This window comes from Corella eumyota, chromosome 5 (assembly GCF_963082875.1).
Source record: "Corella eumyota chromosome 5, kaCorEumy4.1, whole genome shotgun sequence".
Lineage (NCBI taxonomy): Eukaryota > Metazoa > Chordata > Ascidiacea > Phlebobranchia > Corellidae > Corella > Corella eumyota.
This window is the reverse complement of record NC_137494.1, coordinates 7,514,467-7,535,678: the sequence shown is the minus strand read 5'-3', so window position 1 is coordinate 7,535,678 and position 21,212 is coordinate 7,514,467. Positions and strand designations below refer to the sequence as shown.

The 21,212-nt window shown below is 29.7% G+C and overlaps 3 protein-coding genes and 1 long non-coding RNA gene across 6 annotated transcripts; 2 read left to right on the top strand and 2 right to left on the bottom strand.

The window, feature by feature from the left end:
- The first annotated feature begins 2,587 nt into the window (after positions 1 to 2,587).
- Positions 2,588 to 3,864, top strand: LOC145751957 (ADP/ATP translocase 3-like). Its single transcript, XM_082568122.1, has one exon. It carries the CDS (start codon positions 2,702 to 2,704, stop codon positions 3,611 to 3,613), a length of 912 nt encoding a protein of 303 aa, XP_082424248.1. The 5' UTR covers positions 2,588 to 2,701; the 3' UTR covers positions 3,614 to 3,864.
- Positions 3,865 to 4,797: 933 nt separating this feature from the next.
- LOC145752369 (E3 ubiquitin-protein ligase RNF185-like) lies at positions 4,798 to 6,840 on the bottom strand. The gene is made up of 3 exons (XM_082568644.1): positions 6,564 to 6,840; positions 5,840 to 6,026; positions 4,798 to 5,434 (listed from the first exon to the last, which is right to left on the bottom strand). The coding sequence occupies exons 1-3, from the start codon at positions 6,704 to 6,706 to the stop codon at positions 5,216 to 5,218; spliced, it is 549 nt and encodes a 182-aa protein (XP_082424770.1). The 5' UTR covers positions 6,707 to 6,840; the 3' UTR covers positions 4,798 to 5,215.
- A 262-nt stretch (positions 6,841 to 7,102) lies between these two features.
- On the bottom strand, positions 7,103 to 9,117 carry LOC145752368 (pre-mRNA-splicing factor SLU7-like). The gene has a single exon (XM_082568643.1). It carries the CDS (start codon positions 9,017 to 9,019, stop codon positions 7,106 to 7,108), a length of 1,914 nt encoding a protein of 637 aa, XP_082424769.1. The 5' UTR covers positions 9,020 to 9,117; the 3' UTR covers positions 7,103 to 7,105.
- Positions 9,118 to 19,781: 10,664 nt separating this feature from the next.
- LOC145753204 (uncharacterized) lies at positions 19,782 to 20,952 on the top strand. Of its 3 annotated transcripts, XR_014283834.1 has the most exons (4): positions 19,782 to 19,928; positions 19,999 to 20,133; positions 20,228 to 20,325; positions 20,799 to 20,952. It is a non-coding gene; the product is annotated as an uncharacterized LOC145753204 (long non-coding RNA). The 3 variants fall into 3 exon arrangements; XR_014283833.1 differs by having other exon boundaries at positions 19,782 to 20,133; positions 20,260 to 20,325; XR_014283832.1 differs by having other exon boundaries at positions 19,782 to 20,133.
- The last annotated feature ends 260 nt before the right edge of the window (positions 20,953 to 21,212 follow it).

The following is a 21,212-nucleotide window of genomic DNA, read 5'->3' as shown; positions in this document are numbered from 1 at the left end:
GTGTAGACAGATAAGTTATCATAAAATGGCTTGTAATTTTGTGCCTAAGTGTGATTGCCAAGGGATTTAAAACATCATTGGTTGTCTATTGTTTAAAGATTTACTTGATTTTTGTGATTTGTTACCAATATTTGCAATCTAAAACTATTAGATTTAACTAATATATTAAAAAATTTATAAATTTTTAATGTTTATTTTAGCTTTTTGGTTTAGAGTTTTACTTCAAAAAGTGAACATGTTAATCTCTCAGCTAAATGTCGCATCAATTTGGATTTAATTAAATTAAATGATGTCGTTGCATACTCCCAGTGGTAAGCGGTTTATCCTACATAAATGAAAGTAAAAGACTACAACATTATCAAATTACTTTATCAAAATAATAAGTCATAGAAATCATCTTTTTTGGTTAAAAAATAAAATCTTTTTAGGAATTAGATTGTTTAGGGTTACAGATAACAAATAGTTCTTTTAATAATAAGATAATCTAAAAATACAATTATTACAAATATTTGATGTTATATTTACAATTTTACAAACTTTTTTTGTGTGCTTAAGCTAGGTTGAAGGAAGTTGACATATTAGCGGAACCCATTCTTTTGGACCCGAATTCAACCCTTCTTTCTTATCACCTTAATATATCGCTTTTTTTCATTGTTTTAGACAGGGTGTGGTAATGTTTTTGAGCATTCCTTTATTGTGGGGTTTAAAAATGAGTAAGGGTCCACTGGTGCGGCTCGTACCGTATATCTTTATGCTTGTAATACGATGCATTAGCATGTATACCACATAGTTGGACTATAAATTTTGTCCACATATTTACTTTATATTTTCCTAGACAATACCGCCACCCAGCAAACAAATATATTGAACTTATATTTGATTTGTTCAACAAATGTTTTATTTCACCATTTGTCAAAAAAACACAACTTGTTGGGTACAAAACTGTAAAAAACGCGAATTAGTTCGAAAACAAATAAAAATAACCATGCTTTTTACAAGGAAGTCTTGTTTATTTAATAATTCTTTAAGATCTAGCAATTTGGCACAGTGAATAAAGGATTTCGATTCTCACTTTTACGATTCCCACTTTTTTTGCCGTAGTTGCGTTAATATAGATATTCACCACTGCTTACAAGTTAAAAGAAAAATGACAAGTTGAAAGTCAGGCAATCCCAAATTTGCAAAATTTAGTTAACTATAGCGGCGATTCAAAGCCAATATTTTTATGAATAATTTTTGCGTTACGTGCGTTACGTGTTTTTATGAATAATTTTTGCGTTACGTAAAATTATGGAAAATTTTAACCAATATAGCCTTTTCTTGGTAGCACGATAAAATAAGACATGTTTAGGCCTAAAACTTTAAACATAATTTTGACGCTGTACTGCTATTTTTGTTCCATGTTTTTAGGTGCATGGTCCAATTAAAAATACATATCGCTTTAAAGTAACACCAACCTGAAGTGTTTTAACTTGTGTCGTCGCCTAAAAATATGTTGTCATCGAATTGTATAATACACACGAATTTCAATGTCAACAAACAAGTACTGGGTTATATGTTAGTGCTACTTACTAACGCCTACTGTTCAAGTTTATTTATAGCCTAACTTTTTACTCAAGGTTACATAGTGAATGAAAGTGTTATTTATACCAGGCAAATATTTGCATAATTTTTTGTCTTTAAATTATAATTATCCATTTTAATAATTATTACTTCCACTATTGTCTATACAACTTTATTTACTAATAAAGGCTGTCCCCTTTAGTTAGTTTGCATGTCCACGATTTGCGAATTCGTCAAATGTCGTTGTTTTAAAATTTGAAATATGCTGTTACTAAAATACCTGACTTATAAAGTTATATGTTGATAATTTCAAATATTAAAACTTTTACTGCTGGTAGGGAACTACCTACCAGAATACTTGTCAAAAAACAACCGAACAGCATTCTACTGGCTACCTAACGATATGCGGTTATGAAAACGTTCTCCTTGTTTAAAAATTCTTGAAAAATCGACGTATATACGCATTAGACTATCTTTATAACTTGTTATATAAACTAAAAATAAGCACAAAAAATTAAAACAATGTTGGTATAAAATGTTAACTTTGGTGTACAATTGTGTACTAGCGTGACAAATATTTTCAAATATTGAAACTAGCTGAGGATAATTAAATTATGTTAAAATAAACTCGTAAATGCAGTAAAAAAAAAAAATCAATGCTTAATACTTCATACATTTTTATGTTTTGTTTTATCAATATAATGAAATAATGTTAGTAAATTATAAAAACTTTTGTCTGGTTGTTACCATCTTAAAACAGGCTTTTGTCGTAACTAGGAAACCAGTTCAAATTACCAATGAAATTACTGTAGCAACAGTTACCATTATTACAAATAATTAATTACAAAAAAACGCATTTATTGGTGACAAAATTTATTAAAAAAATTATGAAATTAAAATGAGAACTTATTAAGTTGCTGTATTTGTTTAAATTGTTTTATGTATAATTTTAAAGTTTGACAGGAAGCCACAAAATTTATTGAACTTTGACTCTGTGACATTGCGACATACGGGACATTTCGAGGTTATCGAATACTATAAAACGGTCCATTTTGCCCTTGGTGTGAACCAGATTCATCGGAATTCATCGTTAGGAACAGTTTTATTTGTAAAACTCAAATTAAGTAAATCAGACAAGATGGTGTTTAGTTTAAAGAATTTTGCCCAAGATCTGGCAGTCGGTGGGACCGCTGCAGCCATTTCTAAGACCATTGTGGCACCCATCGAAAGAGTTAAACTTCTTCTTCAAGTACAAGCTGCATCAAAACAAATTGCTGTAGAGGATCAGTACAAAGGTATTGTCGATTGTTTTGTTCGAATCCCAAAAGAACAAGGATTTATTTCGTTTTGGCGTGGTAACATGGCAAATGTGATCCGTTACTTTCCCACTCAAGCACTTAACTTCGCATTTAAAGACACTTACAAACAAATTTTTCTTGCTGGTGTTGATAAAAAGACCCAATTTTGGCGTTACTTCATGGGAAACCTTGCTTCTGGTGGTGCTGCTGGTGCCACCGGCTTATGCTTTGTATATCCTCTTGATTTTGCCAGAACCAGGTTAGCTGCTGACGTCGGAAGTGGCAAATCTCGTGAATTCACTGGATTGGGCAACTGCATTGCCACTATTGCCAAGCGTGATGGTGTTAGAGGTCTTTACCAAGGTTTTGGAGTTTCGATTCAAGGTATTATCGTGTATCGAGCTGCATACTTTGGTTCTTATGATACTGCTAAAGGCATGTTACCAGACCCCAAAAATACACCAATTGTTGTTAGCTGGGCAATCGCCCAAGTTGTTACAACTGGTGCTGGTATCCTTTCTTATCCCTTCGATACTGTACGAAGACGTATGATGATGCAGTCTGGCCGAGCAAAGGAAGATCTTATGTACAAGGGAACCATGGATTGCTGGAGAAAGATCAGACAGCAAGAAGGTGGCAAAGCTTTCTTCAAGGGTGCATTCTCCAACATCTTGAGAGGAACTGGAGGAGCTTTGGTCTTGGTCTTGTACGACGAATTGAAGAAGTTGTTTTTCGGCACTTCAGTTCATTAAACTTAAAATCTTGATATTTTCTTTAAAGCAAATGTTTTTCTTTTAGTCAAAATCTGGTTATTTAGTAAATTTGTATCGGTTTTATTGCTTTCAATTGTATTGGTTTAAATGTATTCATTATTAATCCTTCGATGTAAAATTCATTTAATGCATATAATTTATTCTTTTTTTGGAAAGTTCCTGCCCTGTTTCAATATACAGAGAGTTCTATTTAAAAAGTTTTCTATGAAATACAAATATTGTAAGTGTCATTTTTCGTTTTGTTTTTTTAAGAGATTTGTAAACTAGTAAAGAGCAAGTAAACTTCCGATTCGGGATTTAAAAGAAATTTTAAAGCGAAACAAGTATATAAATGTCAGTAGTAGTTACAGTAATCCGCAAAAATATGATTTAACAGGCTTCAAATTAAAGTTACAAAAAAATTTATAAACAAAATTACATGAAGGAATTTGTAATTGAACTGTGCACCTGGTGTACTTTAATATTATTTATTTTTTGTTGCGCAATAATGTAACAAAGGTATTGTTGCGCAATCTCTTAACCAAGGTAGTTTAAAACTATTTTTAAATGCCATCATCAACTACCAAAAAACTATTTCAGGTTAAAGCCTAACATACAGCCATATTTATTTTCCGGTTTCAAAGTTTATACATATTAATGTTAATTACTAATTAGTATGTAGAATACCTAAGGTTATTTATTTTAACCAAAAAAGAAAATCAATTGTTTTATGATAATTAATTTAATCATTGGGTAAATGTTAACTTTTATCCATTCATTATGGGAATTGTTTAAATATAAATAAAGGGCATCTTGTTAGCTGATATGGGATCTATTTTACCAATATTACAATTTTTATTACTTTGAAAAAGCTATTGGAATTAAAATAATATGCTTGGACAACATAAGTTTTGAAATATGATACAAACAAACTAAAGTAAGAAAACATATGTTGTTAAATAAAAAGTTTAATTCTTTTTAAATTTATAAGAAAGTTAAATGATTTAACTATTTAATGTATCCACCTATTTTGTTTTATAGCTATGAAAGTAAACTTATTTTTATTCTTTGAAATAGTTTATAAACCTTTTTTGAAACTTTTACTGAATTACCTGTTTTTGTTTCTTTTATCTCTAAATAACCAAAGTCAATAAAACTTTTATTTTCTTAATTTTTTATGCGAGTAACTCAAAAAAATGCCCTGAAAAAAGTTCAATGGTTTCAATACATACATCTACATAAAACAAAAATACTAAAATGTTACCGATAGTTTAAATCAATTATTTTGTAAGATAATTTACATTGCACTTTATTTATTTATAGTTTAAAGAAAAAATAAACATTATAAAGAATCTTATAATACAGCCACACACACTATTTTTAAAAATAATAAAACACAAATAATAATAAAAATGCTTTTAAAGCATTTGACACAAAAATGTACTTTTTTAATACAATTTCATAACAAAATAAAATTATTTATTAAAATAAAAACCATAAACTTAATTTATGTTCCAACTGAGTTCTAAACAAAAATAAATCTTTAAGAAATAACTTAAATTTTACAATTTCAAAGAACCTATTTATTAAATGAAAGAAGACTTATGCAATAAAAAGCCAAAACATAAGCAAGAGGGCGACCCAAAGAAAAACTTTTGAAAGAGTTTGTTCAGCTTGAAATCTGGGCGTACCAGGTTGTGGGGGGACTGGTCTTCCATCTTGTAAATTAAACATGGTTCCAAAAAGACCAAAGGGAAAGGCACCAATGCCAAATGACATTTGAAATCCACCATCTCCAAAATTAAATCCAGGAAAACCAGCCTAAATAAATCAGATAAAAATACAATTAAATAAAAATGTAAACCCACTTTTAATTTCCTTATCTTCCAATACAGTAAAAATAAAGTATATATTAGTTTTTTACTGGTTTTAAATAACAGCAAAAAATGTAGAATTGGCAAATACAAAAACAAGAAAAGGCAATACAAAACAAGGTTTGTCAGGGTTATATATACCTAAAATACCCAAATTGAAACTACTCTTATAGTTTAATTTATTTATATAGATCATTTGTCTCTAAAAAAACGTTTGTTATAGATATAAAAAATGAAATTGCAACTAAAAATCGCTATACTTATCGCAACACAGCATGAACAAATATATATACATATATATTTTTGATACTAAGTAAGTTGTCTATTATTAAATATTTTTTGAAAATCTTACATTTCTGTTGACAGGTTCAGGTCTTTGAGCCTGTGGTCTGGGTGGTAATTTATCTCTAGGATCCTGTGTTGAAGCACTGCCACGACCGTACAGCGGGACAACTTTGTCTTTTCCTATCCCAGCTTTGCACACCGGACATTCTTGTCTGTTGGGCCTGGTTTCAAGCCATTGATGTAAGCATGGCCAACTAAAATTAAAGAAAAAAATAATAAGACATAAGGATTTGTAAAAACCATAGTAAATTATACACACAAGTACTACTTAGTAGCTTAAAATTTTTTACACTTGTTTTTAGTCATTTTTTTTTGTTGTTGTTGTATATATCTTTATCCTCGATGTGGGAAAGTCCAATGCGCGACTTAAACATAGAGTAACATCAGTTACTCCGACCCAGTCTCGAGTTGCCTGTGGCAGTTTGGGATATTATAGAGACTATAATTGCCCGGTAATTATGCTGCTGATTAAGTGCTGGCTCAGCAGGAGTTCATACCGTTTATATCGCCTTACTCAAGGGCGCTACAGCATAAGAGCAGTGAGGGTGGGGATTGAACCCATGCCCTCTTGTGTCTGTGTGTGGTGTAGCAAGAGTTCTTACCACTACACCACGCTGCCGGTGATTTTCAGAACCATAGTAATGTACCATACCAATGGCACAAAACAGCAGTATTTGTGTTAACAAAAATTAAATTACACATACAGCCAATCCTAAAATACATAGACAAACCAAAATAAATGTCCACAAAAACTTATAACGGCATCTTTTGCAGTGTCCAGACATATATTACATTCAAACTGAGTTGGATTGGGGTTATTAGTTTCTGACCCACTTGAGGTGGAGGGTATAGAAGAAGCAGTGGCTTCTGACATACCTTTCGATGACTACCAGCTGTTATTCAGTTTTTCTAAATTTATACAATTATCTGCAGAGAATAGAAAGTATTATAAAGAAGTTTAGATATACATTTAACATGTTATTAGATAACTCAGTTGAATAAAAGACTTCAAATAATTGAACATATTACAATGGTTTGGTGTTAAACATAGAAATGATTTTTTTTAGGTAATTGTAAAATAACTTTATTGTATACTTTCAACAACGTAGTATTACAGTTTTGGTTTCACCTTCAAAAACAATCGCCAAAAAAACGACTTTTTACAACAATTAACAAAAGTTCTTTTCTGTGTTGTAAAATCGGCAGCGTTTTTTTTTCAAAGCTAACTCTCTCTATTTTGTGTTGGGTTGTTCAAAAATATTGTTAACAAAAATTAACCAAACAAGTGACTCATCGGATCTTCTGCATTTTTTTGTTTTAAATAATAAGCTTCCATTTCTTCTTTGGTGGGTTCTTTAACGTCCAGCATACTGTTATAAGGTCGCTTTCTCTCATCCAATTCCAATATTTTGTTTACTTTATTGACTCGTAGTTTTTCTTTGCGAATAGCTTCTTTTAATTTCTTTTTATCAATTTCATCGTCATTTCCAATATTTTTTCGGTTTCGTTTTTCGCTCGGTTCATCTGAATCGCTATCGCTACTACTGCTTTTAGTTTTTTTCTTCTTTTTTCTGTTCTTTCTCTCCTTTTTCTTCTGACATCTTTTTTCCTTTCGCTGTTCTTTTAGTTTTTCCCGATGTTGTTGAAGTAAAGATTTTTCTTCATCATTGCTTTCTTCCTCTGAAGAGGATTTCTCATTCTTTTCAGTCACATCTGTAGGCTTCGCAGTTTCTTTTAATTCAGAATTAACCCCTAAAGCTTTTGTCCATGCACCGTGTTTCTCTTCCAACTTTTTAATTCTTTCCTCCTTTTTAGTTGCTTTGGGCATAGTATCTTTTTCACCTTCTATACTTTTCCCAGCTTCTCCAGTGCAGTATGAATGTTTAATAAAGGAATGGCAACAGGCATAACCCCAACTTCCATTCTTCCAGAAGGAACCCCAAACTGAAGTGTGATTGTTAATGTAACTGTCTTCTATATATTTTGATTTCGCCTTTGCCTTTTCCTGTCCCTTGACAATAATCCCTTGACGTGAGTATTCCACATAATCCTCAGTTTGGGCTAATAATAATTCCTTCGGTGGAGCGGCTAAGTGTTCAACACCACCATACTTATCTAGCACTGAATCTTGCAGTGTCTTTTTAAAATCGTCTTTTTTAACTTCAAATGACTTTTTTAGCATTTCTAGCCGTGTAGGATCAGCTTGAAGATGAACATCAACTCCTCTTTCCTCTGCATCCCAGGCAAACATCTGGGTCCTAGCCATGTCACTTGTGTCCCCACTATGCCTGACGAAGTTATCTCCAGCATAGTCAACCTCCGAAACCTTTAATCCAGTGCCTTCATAAGGATTTTCCCTCATTGCTCTTGTCTTTGGGTCATAGTATGCCGAGTTTGGGTTTAAATTTCTCAAGTATTTGGCAGTGTCTTCCCGAATTCGCAAATTACGAACTGTGATACGGCGTTTGCTGTCAAAGTTTGTGCCTGGCATGTCAGCTTCATCTGCATATTTATCTTCATCATCTGATCGTTGACCACCTTCTTCATTCTCAGCAAGCTTTCCGCTGATAAGCTCTTCCTGCAACTTTTGTGCCTTAACAGCTTGTTTAGCCATCTCAATCTTTGCATATTCCTTAATCACTTCTTGATGTTGTACTGAATTGTAACCGTTCCAGCGATCACGTTTACCATCAAAATCTAATTCAAAGTCAGGTTGAATATGTTCATCAGGAGCTATACCAGTTCCTGTATATTTCGCTCCAGTTTTTCTGGGCCTTTCCAGACAGTTTTTTTTCGAGTGCGTCATGGCCCCACAGTTTGTGCATGCGCCCTTGCGAAATTTTGTGGCAATAGGTTTCTCCGACACGCCACGCAAGTACCAATCGCTAATTTTACTTGGTTCCTTTTGCATTCCATCAGGAATGCGTTGGTGTTTAAGTGAGGCACGTTGGGAGGGATCTACATACCATGGAACGGTAGAAATGTATTGAGGAATATGAGGGTTAATATCTTTCCCTTCTTCATCAACCTCTGCAGGCGCATTTCCAAGCTTCCTGGCTTCTTCTAGTTCTTTTTGCTGTCTATATTCTTCGCGGGATTGTTTTTTCGGTTCTTCTCTTTTTCGTTTGTCCCGCTCCGCATCACTCATAGGAATAGCAACCTCCTTGCTTAAAGGCTTTGAAGTCATGATTTCTTTATAAAATTTTTCAAGCAGAATTGTGTAACGTAGACAAAAGTTTTATATAAAACAGAATATCAGTTAACCAGTACTTTACAAACTACGAGTGGTACATATACACACATATGATGTAAATAAAGCGTCATGATCGTTTTATTCAGTGACGTCATAATAATGACATTTATCCTCGATAATATTCAAGCAAGTTTTAATTTTACTTTATGCGTGATATCCACATTTTACACGACTTTTTTAATAAATAAATAAAAACTTAATTTATGAGTTAGTTGTTCAGTTACAAAGGGTTATTCAATGACAGAAAACCGCGTATGCGCTCACTGGGTAAAGATTTAACAGCCTGATTGCTAATAAGCAATTTTAACGTTATGCCTAGGTTTGATTTGGCGAACAAGAATACAAACTAGATTTATTTCATAAATAAAATATGGTTCGAAATTATTTGATTATTTTTAAAATTAACTTTTACTGTGAATAAATTTATGCTAAACATTACTTAACTAAAAAAATTAACTAAACTAATCAATTGAATACTACGTATTTAACTTTTAGACTAGAACCTTTTTATTATTAGACCAAAACGAAATCGATTTAAAAGATTTAAAATATTATTTTTTAAATTTAAATAAACAATTAAAAATTTAATTGCAATACACAAAAAACGTTTTTAAAAATTTTATCTTATTGGTATTCATATATATTAGAGACCAACATTTTGATAACTAAAATTGATCTTTACTTTTTAATTAACAAACAAGCATTTAAATATAATAAACAAACAAAACATCATTTTTTTAACCCTGTTTTTAGTTGTCAATATCAGGATATACATTAAACTAAAATTTAACTCCTAAAATTGATATTTGATTTTTAATAAATAAACAAGCATTTAAATATAATAAACAAGCAAAAATTATTATTTAAATATGTTTTTTCCACTTATATTATAAAATACAATATACTTAATTTTTAATGCCCAATATTGAACTTTAATTTTTAATAAACAAAAAGAATTTAAATACAACAAACAACCTAAAATTAAATTTTTAAGCTATTTTTGAGTTATTGATATTATGATATAAAACTTACCCAAATTTAAAAACCTAATAAAGATCTTTAAATTGTAATAAATAAACAAGCATTTAGTAATTAGTAATAATTAAATTTTGAAAACAGGAGGATTGGAACACAACATTATTATAAACAACGTACTGAAATTTTAGAACTTTATATACACAAGATCAAAAGTTATTCTATTTCAAAATTCGGATGAGTAGGAATAAAAATACTGACAATAACAATATGTTTCGAAATATAAAATTTCGAAGCAGAATAAATATACGGACAATAACAATATGTTTCGAAATCTAAGATTTCGGACCATAATAATAAAAATACTAACAATAACAATATGATTCAAAATCTAAGATTTCGAACCATGATAATAAAAATACTGACAATAACAATATGTTTTGAAATCTAAAGATTTCGAACCATAATTGCAGATTGTAGATATGAACAAGACTAGGTTACGGAAATTTTAAAAATTATGTTTGCAAGGCGACCAAATTATTACAATACAATAGTTAATTGAATAAAATAGCGCCATAAATAGGTTACAAAATGTTTCGTCTATTTAACTAGTGAATAACTTATTTAAGTTGCATATTTTGAATATTCTGTTGATACTTTTGCTTCGTATTTGGACAATATAATAGTGTTATTACAAGCACAACTAACACACAATACCAAAATAATACGATAAGCTAACATTAGCCAATACTAAAACAATGGTCATCATGCCCCCCCAGTCCAAACACTCCAGCCTGCACCTGGAACTCCCATTCGGAGATGCGACGAGGACCAGAAAAGGTTTCTTTCCCAACGTCATGATATCCTGTGACGTCATGTCTGATATAGTTTCGTGCTGTTCTATAGACTGTAGAACAAGTAAATCTGCGCACAAGTCAAAGTGAGCCATCTTAATACTCGAAGTAGGAAGCCCAGTATTTATTTTCTTTTTGTACGGAAGCATTATTTATTGTTACGTCCTATGTACAAATAGCTCTTCTAAATAACTAACCACGTGTTTTCTTATCTTTATACTAATCATTTAAAAAAGGAATATTGCATTCAAATATTTACCAACTGTAAAGTATATCCACTACATTTACTAACTAACATAGTGCGATCAAAATATTTAGTTGCACAAGTTATAACTTAATCGAAAGTAACGGAAACAAAGCTATGGTAATTACAAACGTATACATTAATTCTATTCACTCGAAGATCAATAAATAATATTCATGTGACGTTAAAGCAATACTACTAGTTACCTAAACCCAGTCGGTAGGGTGATAAATCTAGCTAATTGAAAACCTGACTTTGAATTAGATTTTGCCTGACTTTGAATTAGATTTTGATGGTAAAAGAACAAAATGGTGAAATGTTTATACGTCTTTGTTTAATTAAAACATTTTGGCTTGGTAATTATAATGGCCTAACAACGATGGCATTTAAAAATTGCTATTTTTATTATGGTTACAACATATGAAATATTGCGCACCACAACTTGTGATTTTTATGTTATTTTTTATTATACCGATATTTTAACCAAGTTTTAATAATTATTATTTTAATAAACTACGTACATGTTATGTAATTCACAACTTGTTTAAGAATCATAACTACCTTTTAGGATTGCAGTTTTAACATAATTGCCAGGTTACCATAAAAAAAAGCGGTCGTGCCTTTTCTGCAAACGTTTAGGACTTTATGGAACAAGCATGAACTTTAGTTAATTTATTTTTGCTAATTTTTGTTGTTGAACATTTATTAAAAATAAATAAAAAACCTTATTTTGAGTTTTATTTTTATAAAATAACAATAAAAATGTGTTTAGACACTAACAAACATTGAATTTCGATTTATTAAAATTAGAAAAAGGGAATCAGATAATTTACTATTGCCTTAACATAAGTCTGTTATAAAGCATAGAAACTCAAATTTTGCCACTAAGCGAGGCGCAAGGAATGTGACGTCATTATTAGTCCGCCTCCTCGAAAAATTCATCTACCACGAGGTCTCGGGTGCTAATAATTTCATTGGTTAACACGTGCAGACTAAACAGAGATTTTATTACCAAATAAGGTTATAAAATGTAGATAAATCCAGCTGTAATTTATCAATTAAGCGAGGGAAATGCAACGTCTTAACTGGTGCGTCTCCCCGAGAAATTCCTTTAAAACACGAGGTTGCATCATAATCTGAAATTCTTGGTGTTGCAACTAATGCGCTATGTTAACGAACGTATAAGTTGTTTAGTCGTTATTTAGGACGTTAATTAATAAAAAGAATTAATTAAAAAGTAAATAAACATAAAGATACTATTTAAGGTTAATGGTTTGTGCTGCTATATGCATTTTGTTAAATTGTTAAGAAGATTTAGGCAAATATATTTTGCGTGACAGCTTGAAAAGCGCTTTCCACTGCAAGAGGCGTCGTGCACGAACACACACGTCACTGAACACGTGAAGAGTCACGTGACTTGGCGTGGCAAATTTAAATTAAAATCGGAATTCGCGTTCTTTCTAGATGGACTTTCGGGGTGAGTAGACGTGTTTCTGTTCGTGATTTGTAGTTTGGTTTTTAAAGTTTATCATTAAGAGTTTAAAGTGTGGCATGTTATAAGCAGTTAATAATTAAATATAAATATATTTTATATAAAAAAAAACTATGAATTTTTAAAAGATTTTAATTTTTTTTAGAAAAGTTAGTGAAGTTGAACTTGCTCTTGTGAGACTTCTTGCGTTCAAATGTTTTGAACACTGTTCAAGGTATGTTAACTTTCATTTAATTGATTTAAAATTGTTTTTTAACTTTCAACTAATTTTGAAATAATAAACAATCATAAATGTTATAAATTTTAGTATTAAGTTATCATACTTGCCAATAAAAAAACAATTTTTATATATATTATTTAAATAAAAACTTACAAACATTATTTAACCTGTGTTGATGCGCAGGTACTCCAACAAAGTAATTAAATGAGGTATTTAAATATATAAATAAATGTACATTTGGCATAAATTAAAGTCTGGCATGAGTTATCAAAAAAGGCATATTTTAAAAATGTTGGCACAAAAAAAATAACAATTTTACATTAATATTATTTGGCATGTGAATTAACATAATTTAATGTTGTTGGCCCTAAAAAAATTGAAAAGGAACATAACTTTAAAAAAATATGGCACGATGCAACATAATTTTAAGTAGAGTTTAGTGTCTATTACCCTTTTCTAAACAATATTTGTAATGCAGAGAAAATGGATTTTATTTGGATTTAATGAATGGAGGAAAAAGGTAATGGCAGGAATTGGAGGAATGGAAAACAAATGGAATTGTAATAAATCTCCCTAGCAACGAGCAAAGGGGGAGTTAAGTCAAAGAACTCCGGACTCGGAGACAACTGAAAATTAAAAAACTCGGGACCTTATTTAGTTAAGGTCTGTAGGGCTGTAGGTTTTAACGTGCCTGTTTTTTTATATGTACTGCATAATTGAGCGCTTTTAATTTTCACGGGTTAAAAGTTTTACGTGTGTGCATTTTCTTTTTATTTGTGACTGGTTAAAAACTCATAATTTTGCGCATCAAAAATAGTATAGTTGACACAGTCCCAATGTGTTTAGGTTTCTGTGTGTTTATAACTATATTAAACGGGACTGTTTAATGGGTTTTTAGATGTTTTGTGCAAGTAATAAATAGAGTATATAGAACATATTTATAAAACTAGGCATATGTGTGTGTTATGTGTTTTTATGCAAAAGAAGAACTAAAAAAGTCTCAGGACCTCGCTCAACATTAGGTGGGCTGTAGGGATTCAGGTATGTAGGGCTGTAGGTTTTCACGTGCCTATTTTTTATATGTACTGCATAAACAAGCGCTTTAAATATTTTCACGGGTTAAAAGTTTGTAGTATCACATGTATGCATTTTTATTTTGACTGGTTAACAACTCGTAATTTTGCGCATTAAAAGTAATATAATTGACACAGTCCCAAGTGTGTTTAGGTTTCTGTGTGTTCATAATTATATTAAACGGGACTGTTTAATGGTTTTTTAGATGTTTGCGCAAGTAAAAGTATAAATAAAAAATTAAGAAGACAAGATTTTAGAAAACTAGGCCTATGTGTGGTTTATATTATTTATGTGTGTAAATTCACTGTATTTTATTCGCTCTGTTATAAGTGTGGGAGTGGGTTGGAACCCAACATAAATTATTTAAATTTTGTGGGCGGAGCCTGATTAAAGCAGTATTTAATTTCGTGGATGGAAATCCAAACTAAAAATTATAAATTTTGTGAACGGAGTCCAAAATAGCATACACAGTAAACACTACATTAAACATGCAAAAAAAACACAAATTTCTAATTTCTTTTTTTTTATTATTTGCAGGCCATTATTTCCTTCTACCCTTAAACCTATTATTTACCTACACAGGGGCCTTAAACCTACACAGGGGCCTTAAACCGTTCGTTTATAAAACACGAGGTTGCATCATAATCTGAAATTCTTGGTGTTGCAACTAATGCGCTATGTTAACGAACGTATAAGTTGTTTAGTCGTTATTTAGGACGTTAATTAATAAAAAGAATTAATTAAAAAGTAAATAAACATAAAGATACTATTTAAGGTTAATGGTTTGTGCTGCTATATGCATTTTGTTAAATTGTTAAGAAGATTTAGGCAAATATATTTTGCGTGACAGCTTGAAAAGCGCTTTCCACTGCAAGAGGCGTCGTGCACGAACACACACGTCACTGAACACGTGAAGAGTCACGTGACTTGGCGTGGCAAATTTAAATTAAAATCGGAATTCGCGTTCTTTCTAGATGGACTTTCGGGGTGAGTAGACGTGTTTCTGTTTGTGATTTGTAGTTTGGTTTTTAAAGTTTATCATTAAGAGTTTAAAGTGTGGCATGTTATAAGCAGTTAATAATTAAATATAAATATATTTTATATAAAAAAAAACTATGAATTTTTAAAAGATTTTAATTTTTTTTAGAAAAGTTAGTGAAGTTGAACTTGCTCTTGTGAGACTTCTTGCGTTCAAATGTTTTGAACACTGTTCAAGGTATGTTAACTTTCATTTAATTGATTTAAAATTGTTTTTTAACTTTCAACTAATTTTGAAATAATAAACAATCATAAATGTTATAAATTTTAGTATTAAGTTATCATACTTGCCAATAAAAAAACAATTTTTATATATATTATTTAAATAAAAACTTACAAACATTATTTAACCTGTGTTGATGCGCAGGTACTCCAACAAAGTAGTTAAATGAGGTATTTAAATATATAAATAAATGTACATTTGGCATAAATTAAAGTCTGGCATGAGTTATCAAAAAAGGCATATTTTAAAAATGTTGGCACAAAAAAAATAACAATTTTACATTAATATTATTTGGCATGTGAATTAACATAATTTAATGTTGTTGGCCCTAAAAAAATTGAAAAGGAACATAACTTTAAAAAAATATGGCACGATGCAACATAATTTTAAGTAGAGTTTAGTGTCTATTACCCTTTTCTAAACAATATTTGTAATGCAGAGAAAATGGATTTTATTTGGATTTAATGAATGGAGGAAAAAGGTAATGGCAGGAATTGGAGGAATGGAAAACAAATGGAATTGTAATAAATCTCCCTAGCAACGAGCAAAGGGGAAGTTAAGTCAAAGAACTCCGGACTCGGAGACAACTGAAAATTAAAAAACTCGGGACCTTATTTAGTTAAGGTCTGTAGGGCTGTAGGTTTTAACGTGCCTGTTTTTTTATATGTACTGCATAATTGAGCGCTTTTAATTTTCACGGGTTAAAAGTTTTACGTGTGTGCATTTTCTTTTTATTTGTGACTGGTTAAAAACTCATAATTTTGCGCATCAAAAATAGTATAGTTGACACAGTCCCAATGTGTTTAGGTTTCTGTGTGTTTATAACTATATTAAACGGGACTGTTTAATGGGTTTTTAGATGTTTTGTGCAAGTAATAAATAGAGTATATAGAACATATTTATAAAACTAGGCATATGTGTGTGTTATGTGTTTTTATGCAAAAGAAGAACTAAAAAAGTCTCAGGACCTCGCTCAACATTAAGTGGGCTGTAGGGATTCAGGTATGTAGGGCTGTAGGTTTTCACGTGCCTATTTTTTATATGTACTGCATAAACAAGCGCTTTAAATATTTTCACGGGTTAAAAGTTTGTAGTATCACATGTATGCATTTTTATTTTGACTGGTTAACAACTCGTAATTTTGCGCATTAAAAGTAATATAATTGACACAGTCCCAAGTGTGTTTAGGTTTCTGTGTGTTCATAATTATATTAAACGGGACTGTTTAATGGTTTTTTAGATGTTTGCGCAAGTAAAAGTATAAATAAAAAATTAAGAAGACAAGATTTTAGAAAACTAGGCCTATGTGTGGTTTATATTATTTATGTGTGTAAATTCACTGTATTTTATTCGCTCTGTTATAAGTGTGGGAGTGGGTTGGAACCCAACATAAATTATTTAAATTTCGTGGGCGGAGCCTGATATAAAGCAGTATTTAATTTCGTGGATGGAAATCCAAACTAAAAATTATAAATTTTGTGAACGGAGTCCAAAATAGCATACACAGTAAACACTACATTAAACATGCAAAAAAAACACAAATTTCTAATTTCTTTTTTTTTATTATTTGCAGGCCATTATTTCCTTCTACCCTTAAACCTATTATTTACCTACACAGGGGCCTTAAACCTACACAGGGGCCTTAAACCGTTCGTTTTATTTTCTTACAGGGACAACTAACCAATTTATAATTTTTTTTTCAGCGGCCTTAAAAAAAACTAAAACCATAATTTTATTTTCAGGGGCCTTTAAAAAACTGAAACCATAATTTTTTTTTCAGGGGCTTTTAAAAAACTAAAACCATAATTTTATTTTCAGGCAAACTAACCCCTTTTTATAGACTTTTTTTCAGGTTAGATTATCAAAAACAAATTTAAACATCTTGTTTTATTTTTAGATGCTGGTTGATTATTCGAAGAGCTCGTCGATCTGTTTTTGGCCAATTTTAATTTGTTCTTTATTTTTAGAGTTCCTGTTATAAGAAAACTTTAATCTAACATTTTTTCCCCACAGGGTGGATTACCAGAAACAAATACTAACCATGTTCTTTATTTTTAGATTCTGGTTAACGAGAAAAACTTGAGTTTGTATAAAACCTTTTTAATGTAAAAAGTCACCAACACAAAACAAATAAATAACCGTATCTTAATTTAAATGGTACATTTAACATTAACATAACCAAATAACTACAACCACACTTTAAATATTTGTATGCAATATTGTAACCTTTATTATTTTATAGAAAAAGGATCAGAGCATACATACAACGTTTGCTAAAAGACCCGCCACTTTCTGGGGGCCATTCAATCACCCATTTTAAGAGGCTGGAGAGCTAGCTAGTTCTTGTTTTCTAAGGGGCCAGCCTTTTTGTCAAAATAACCATTTTGCCGAGGTTTTGTGACAATCTAATGTACAGATCCAAATAAACTGTACAAAAGTTAAAATTACATAAACACTTCTGTGAATGAAGCTGGACATATATTTATATAAACAGTACTTGTTGCATACTTACTATGTTATTTATTTTTCTATAAATTTTATACGTCAAATTAACTTAATTTTTATCCATAAAACCATTGGAAGTAGTTACTAATGACCATATATACTGAATGGCAATATTTTTTGTACTTTTTATGTAATTATTTGGTTACTTTATTATACTGTATTATATGTTTAATTATTTTTTATTCTCAAGTGAAATGTATTTTTGCATTTTTTTGTAATTATCCGTGCTTTCTTACTTGTTTATTGTATTGTCATTTTTATTCTTTAGTAACCTTTATCATTTTTTCAATGTAAATTATAAATGTTTTTACCCTTTGCCTAGTGTATATTGTAACTGTGTACATGTAGTTTTTTTAACTTAACTATGTCGAAATAAAAATAGAAAAAGAATTATTATTCTTATACCTTGGGCTCCTATTCTGCCATGTATACCATTAAAAATTTGTCCAATGACATAAAATAAAACCTTAACTTTGTCTATGAAAAATAACTTAGAATTGGTCCAATTAACATGGCAAGTAACTTAAAACTTTGTCCAATTAACATGGCAAGTAACTTAAAACTTTGTCCAATTAACATGGCAAATAACTTGAAACTTTGTCCAATTAACATGGCAAATAACTTGAAACTTTGTCCAATTAACATGAAAAAAACTTAAAATTTGTTTAAACAACATGGCCAATAACTTGAAACTTTAACTTAAATTTGGTCCAATAAGCATGAAAAATAACTTGAAACTTTGTCACGTACTATGGAAAATAAATTAGTTCCATAAACATGAAAAATAACAAGACTTTTTCCCATAACGTAAAAGTAATTTAACATTGCTTCCATAACATAAAAAATAAATTGATAATAGTTTAATTAAAATGTAAATAACTTAAATTTGTCCCATAACCTGGAAAATAACCTTAGTTAGTCCAATTAAAATGTAAAATAACTTAAAACTTTGTCCAATTAACATGAAAAATATCCTGAAATTTGCCCATTTAACATGGAAAATAACTTGAAACTTGCCCATTTAACATGGAAAATAACTTAACTTTGTCCCATAACATAAAAGTTTATTAAAATAGGTCTAATTAACATGAAAAATGACCCAAAATTGGTCTAATTAAAATGGAAATAACTAAATTTTGTCCTAAAACATGAAAAATAACTTAAAATTGGTACAATTAACATGGAAATTAACTTAACTTTGTCCCAAAACATGAAAAATCACTTTTTACCTTTGTCGATAACATAAAAAAATACTCAAAAATGAAACAAATAACAACGAAATAACTTAACAAAAAATTATGTAAAATTTGTCATCAAAAACCATGCCAAATATAACCTCTAATATATTTATATACACCAGAAATTATATTTAATTAACATGTTTTTTCCATGCATAAATTAATACATTAAACTCAAAGCCAGGTCAAGTAAAACAATATATCTTGATATTTAATAAGTTCAATAAAGAATGTGTTTAGAAAAATTAAACAGCACCTTTTTAAAAAAAACTAAAGAAATGGTGTTAAGAGCCCTGCAGTTTATTAACTATAGTTTAATAAGTTATAAAAGTATATTTAAGGGGTATATTAAGATATAATTTAAGGAACAGTGTATTAACAACGTGATTGCATTGTACTTTCTGTTAATGGTTATTTAAAAAGCTAATGCTCATTAAGCAGTGCATTTTATTTAACAAAGCGTTTCCATAACTTTTTGTACCAAATTTAAATTTTTGTATTCTCGATTTAATTTTAATGGAAAGCCTAACCCTGGTTTTCCTAACCCTAATCAAGCTCAAGCCCTAGCTCATGCAATTTCAAAATGAAAAGCGAGATTCGTGACGTCACGATATTTGCGTAAATATTAAATGACTTTTTAAGTTATTAAACAACATTTTATTAAAATCATTTTATAATTTACGTTTTGTTAATAAACTTAGATCTCTTTTTTATTAATTATATTAATGTATGTAAGTTTTTATAAATTCCTAAAAAAATTAAGTATTGAGGATAAACGAAAAAGTGCACAGCTCAATGAGCATAAGGTTTTTGAATAACCAGTAACTAAAATACAATGCAAACACATTGATATTTAAATTTTATCTTAATATACCCATTAAATATATTTTTATGACTTATAAAACTCTAGTTAATAAATTGCAGAGTTCTAAACATCATTTCTTTAGTAGTGGAACGAGGAGTTTTATGTAAAATCTATGGTAATGAAACAAATTTTATTGACAAAATAAGCCAAATAATTAATTAAACTATTTTTTGTTAAATATAAAGGTGGCTAAATTGTGGTGGTGACCATTATATGACCAAGCCAAGATGGAAGAAATGTTAAGTTTTAATCCATTTTGTTGATAAACCTAACTTTAACCCTCTAGTTGGCTAGTCTGCTAATGAAAGCAAGGTCAGAAGGTAAGCTATGGTTTATAATATATCGACCACAAGTTTCATATTATGTATGTAGAAAACTTTGTTTTTATCTTTTTTATTATGTTTTTTTTTTAAGATTTCACAAATTAAAACCTAAAATCATTTAAGGGAATGTGAATCTTTTTTCTGAGCTGAAGGATGAGGATTGACAAGGAGATTTTTTATTTCACTTAAGTAAGTATATAAATTTAATATTTTTAATAGTCAACTAAAGCGATCTTTTTAAAAATTAACTTGGTGGTTGTACATCATTTACTAAAAATAGAATTGTTTTTTATTAGAACAAGTAGTGTTATTATGTTTAACAAAATGTGGTCAAAAATTTAAATGAGACTCTTTTATAAACTGTGTAAATATAATAATATTATTGGGTTTAAAATTTATTTAACATGCCAAGCTCAGTTTTACATAAAAAAATGCAATTATAAAGCTTTATAAACAAATTTTGTTTTTGTGTATTTGTTAAAGGTAGTTGTTTAATCTGTAGATATCTATTTTAAAATTTAAAAATAGTAAGTTTATACATTTTTTACGCTTGCATTTACTAAGTATCATAACATAGCCACTTTAATTAACACTTTTTTTATTAATTTGTTTGTATTATGATTTCTTCATTTTAGTTCATTTTTATTTATTTTTATTTTTAGTGGTAAAAATGGTTGGGGTTCAGAAGTTTTTTTCAACAAACAAATAGCAAATTGAAAAGCAAACTGTAATAGTGTCAAAAACTGGAACTTTATTCCATGTTTTAAATTGGTTTTGTCATTTTGTATTTTAAATTTTCCCTTTAAACATATTTAATACAACTATTTGCTGTTTTGAAATAAATTTAATACAACTATTTTTAGTCTAAGTTCTGCTAATGTGTTCAAATAAAAAGAATTGATGGATTGTAGTCACTAAAATTTATCAGTTTTCTTTTCCGCTAGATGGCAGTGGCGAGTAATATAAATTTGTAAATTCACGCGTTTCTTATCGCGTTCTATGTACGTTTTGCCTCTATAACCTATATTAGAAATCTAAACTAAGTTTAATTTTAAAGAATACTTTAAAACTTTTAA